The sequence below is a fragment of the Cicer arietinum genome, chromosome 5 (genome assembly GCF_000331145.2).
Source record: "Cicer arietinum cultivar CDC Frontier isolate Library 1 chromosome 5, Cicar.CDCFrontier_v2.0, whole genome shotgun sequence".
In the NCBI taxonomy this organism is placed as follows: Eukaryota; Viridiplantae; Streptophyta; class Magnoliopsida; order Fabales; family Fabaceae; genus Cicer; species Cicer arietinum.
This window is the reverse complement of record NC_021164.2, coordinates 38,798,266-38,801,964: the sequence shown is the minus strand read 5'-3', so window position 1 is coordinate 38,801,964 and position 3,699 is coordinate 38,798,266. Positions and strand designations below refer to the sequence as shown.

The window sequence follows — 3,699 nt, the reverse complement described above, 5'->3', positions numbered from 1 at the left end:
GACACATCTTCAATATGAAATATGTCGGTGCTATGTAGTTGTCAAATGCGAAAAACAACAAAACCATTCAGTGACCAAATTCAAAAAATGAAGCATATTAAAAGTCAAATACCATTTAGATTCAAGCTTATCGTAAGCCTCCTTCACCTTGTCGATCGAACTATACCTCTCAATTTGAAGAACTACAATCACAAAAACATAGAATTCATGAAAAATTCATACCACAAATAAAAAATAAAAAATAAAGGAAAGTAGAAAGGGATTTACCGTCATAATGAGAAGGAGGGAAAGCATTGGGAATAAGAAATAGCTGGTAGAATATGGCTGCGGCGAAGAGAACGACAGGAAGTGCGTAGGCTCTGATGATGGAAGCCATGGACGATGAGGGAGGAGAAGGAGTCGTCGGAACCCTAAGCATGGTAGCGGAGGTAGCGGAGGCAGCGGTGGATGGGGATCGTGTGAAATGTGTAAACTCGGTGGATGGATTTACTACGTTAGTGGCTATATCTTAGGAGCAATCATCGTCATGTCTGTGTAAAACAGCTGCTACATAAATATGTTTGTCTGTTTTTTTTATAAAAAAAAAGTAAAATTTAACTCGGTCTGACCATTAAACGATTAAAAATAATGTAAATCTTTTCAAAAAGGAAAATTAAAAATATACTAAGAAACAAAGCTTGATTAGTTTTTCAAAAAATAATTATTTTTTGAAATAATTTATAAAATCTAAAACTCACGAGGAAAGAATAGTGTACATCTTTCAGAAAGGAGTTGCAATAAAAGAACAAACAAAATTAAATGTATTATTATAAAAAAATTATAAGAAATATTATTTTTTTATAAATAAAATTTGAAGTGAGGGGAAGATGTCTCATTTTAAGGTATGAATAATTTTAATACTCACTGCTAGTAAAGATTTATATTTGTCTTCCTCTAATGACATTAGCGGGAATCGAACATACAATCTGTAAATTGTAAGTGTCTTTTATTATTGAACTAAACCATTTGAGTTATATTATAAGAAATAGTAATTCTACAATTTGATTTACTTCTCACAAGATATGCTTAAAAGAAATGATCGTAAAACATTTGGCCAAATCAGTAATCCATGTTCGAGGTCATTTGCCATTGATGGCATTAAGGGCAAGATAGAAAGATTTCATCATCAAATGGGTTACGTTTTGATTCTTTAAAATCGGTAAGTCCAAATGGATAGCTCATAATTATGCTTCACGGATCGTGCACTTCCCCAAACAAAAGCCTAGATAAAACGACCATTTGAATCACAAGCAATTCCTCTACATGCTACAATATTGAAGTTTTGCAATTAATTTATACAAATTCATCCAAAAGAGAGGACTGGTGAGTAAGTTTCGACCAACACATAGAGATTAAAACTCTATTTTTTTTCCATCTAGATTTATTTCACTAGATTGAATATTATTGGTAATTGGAAAGATATAGGAGTAGTTTTAGAAAGAAAAAAAAAACTACTTCATTCCTCATGAACCAAATTTGGTCAAGAGTAGCAGTAAATGTCCTGTTTGACTAAAAGTTCAATTTTATATTCATGTGTAAATTGTATTGAAATTAATTATCATCTTATTATCCAATATGTTCAAAAAAGGATTCTTCAAATCAAATTTATAGGTATTGTCTATCATTAGACATATATCTTTATAAAACTCCTTGATGAAGATAGATTCACTTTTATAAAGAAAAACTTAAACTTTTATTTAATAAAAAAAATAAATGACTAATCTCAATCTATTATGTTATGCATCTGATGTAAACATCTTTTAAAATTGTATCTAAAATGGTTGTACTACCTAAGAACATTTTATTTTCTCTAAGTCTTGTATCCAAATCAAATTTATAAACTCTACTATCAATTCTTGCTCTTTTACCTGCATAACAGCCATATGCAAAGTTTTTCTACTCAACACGTTTACCACTACATTTGTCTTTTCCATACGGTATCGTAACGTTAAAAATATAATATTTAATGAAATCCACATATCTCTTAGCAAATTTCCAGTTTCAATAGTATTCAATTTTCCATTTCTACTTTGTTACTTTATTATGTTATTTTCTATTTCAAATGCTTTTATATATTGATTCTACTATGATCATGTGTGAGTAGATCTTCCTTGTTTTATGATTGTAAGATTTCAAATGATGAATCTCTAACAATTTCTATTTCTTTCTCTCATGGATATGGATTTTTTAATCCAATCTTAGTAACAATCATGTTCATACTTAGATATCAATTAATATACCGAAACGTGGATTTGATATCTGACCCCTAAGATTGGACAAGAGAATCAAATCATGAAAATAGATTTTTGTTCTCTTGAAATCATGAAAGATATCTTCTCTTAAAAGATTTTGCTAATACATAAATCACGAAAATATGTTGGTTATTAGTTTAAAATACACTTTTGCTCTTTGAAAGAATGCATTAGTTATAATTGTTTATCTAATTTTTAAGAGTTTATCACCCATAACTTAAAGAAGTTCAATTTTATTGTATCCATCATTGTGAAAAACTACAATCTCAAGGTTTTATTTTTATTGCAAATTTTAACCAAAAATCATTATCAACATTTACTGTTTTAGCTAATCATCATAGTAAAGAGATATTGATACTCATAACAAAATCTTTGTGGGAACAATAATTTTTATTACGCGATAATATCGTGCACTTGAGGTCCTATCAAGTTTTGGGAGTCGTTGTCGGGACTTTGCTTTTGATATTAATTATATTTTTCTGTACCAATTAGACTAAAAAATTTCATTTTTTTATTACTGATTTTTCTCTCTTTGAATACGAAGAATCCGAAATCTTGTGAATCTTGTCGAACCAATATCCGAGATAGAAATATTTTTCCATAGGAGAATAAGAAAGAAAAAAGATTTTGAACAAGAAAAATATTTAAAAATGGTTGAAAATAGAACTTTGAAAGAATATGTCTCTCCCAATACTATGGAACAACATTTGAGTATTGCACGACCAATGGTAGAGGCTAACAATTTTGAATTAAAACATTCGTTGCTATCCATGGTACAACAAACCTAATTCTTCTTTACTCCAACGGATGATCCAAACCTCCATTTGTCTTTTTCTTTAAAGTATTGTGACACTTTGAAAATGAATGGAGTAACTAGTGACACCATTAGACTAAGGCTTTTCCCTTTTTCATTAAGGGATAAAGCAAGAGCTTGGCTACATTCATTGTCTTCTAAATCCATTACCACATGGGACCAATAAAAGCAAGTATTCTTTGCTAGATATTTTTCACCCAACAAAACTGCACAATTGAGAAATCAAATCACTAGTTTTTCTCAAAAGGATGGAGAATTGTTCTATGAAACTTGGGAGCGCTTTTAGGAGATGCTAAGATTGTGCCCTCGTCATGGATTGGAGATATGACTAATTGTACATACATTCAACAAAGGACTCTCATACTTTACAAGAATGGCAATTGATGATGCTATAGGAGGAGCGTTGATAAACAAGAACATAGAATAAACCTATGTTCAAATGGAAGACATGGCATAGAACCACTACCAATGGTCAAATGACCAATCTCCTCAGAAGAAAGAAGGAAGATATGAAGTTGATTATTAGATCATATTGCTTATAAGATAGATGCATTGTTTCAGAAGGAAAATATGAAGTTGATGTATTAGTTGACA

The 3,699-nt window shown here is 30.3% G+C and overlaps 1 protein-coding gene and 1 non-coding gene across 2 annotated transcripts in view; both read right to left on the bottom strand.

Moving 5' to 3' along the window:
- Positions 1–549, bottom strand: part of LOC101511440 (uncharacterized) — a 22,377-nt gene extending 21,828 nt beyond the window's left edge. Inside the window, exons 1-2 of the mRNA XM_004499951.4 lie at positions 268–549; positions 113–182 (exon numbers count right to left, since the gene is read on the bottom strand). Coding sequence (XP_004500008.1) covers positions 113–182; positions 268–418 — 221 coding nt within the window. The 5' untranslated portion in view covers positions 419–549. The remainder of the gene's footprint in view (positions 1–112; positions 183–267) is intronic.
- Positions 550–3,317: 2,768 nt separating this feature from the next.
- Positions 3,318–3,423, bottom strand: LOC113786786 (small nucleolar RNA R71). The gene has a single exon (XR_003473099.1). It is a non-coding gene; the product is annotated as a small nucleolar RNA R71 (small nucleolar RNA).
- Between the last annotated feature and the right edge of the window lie 276 nt (positions 3,424–3,699).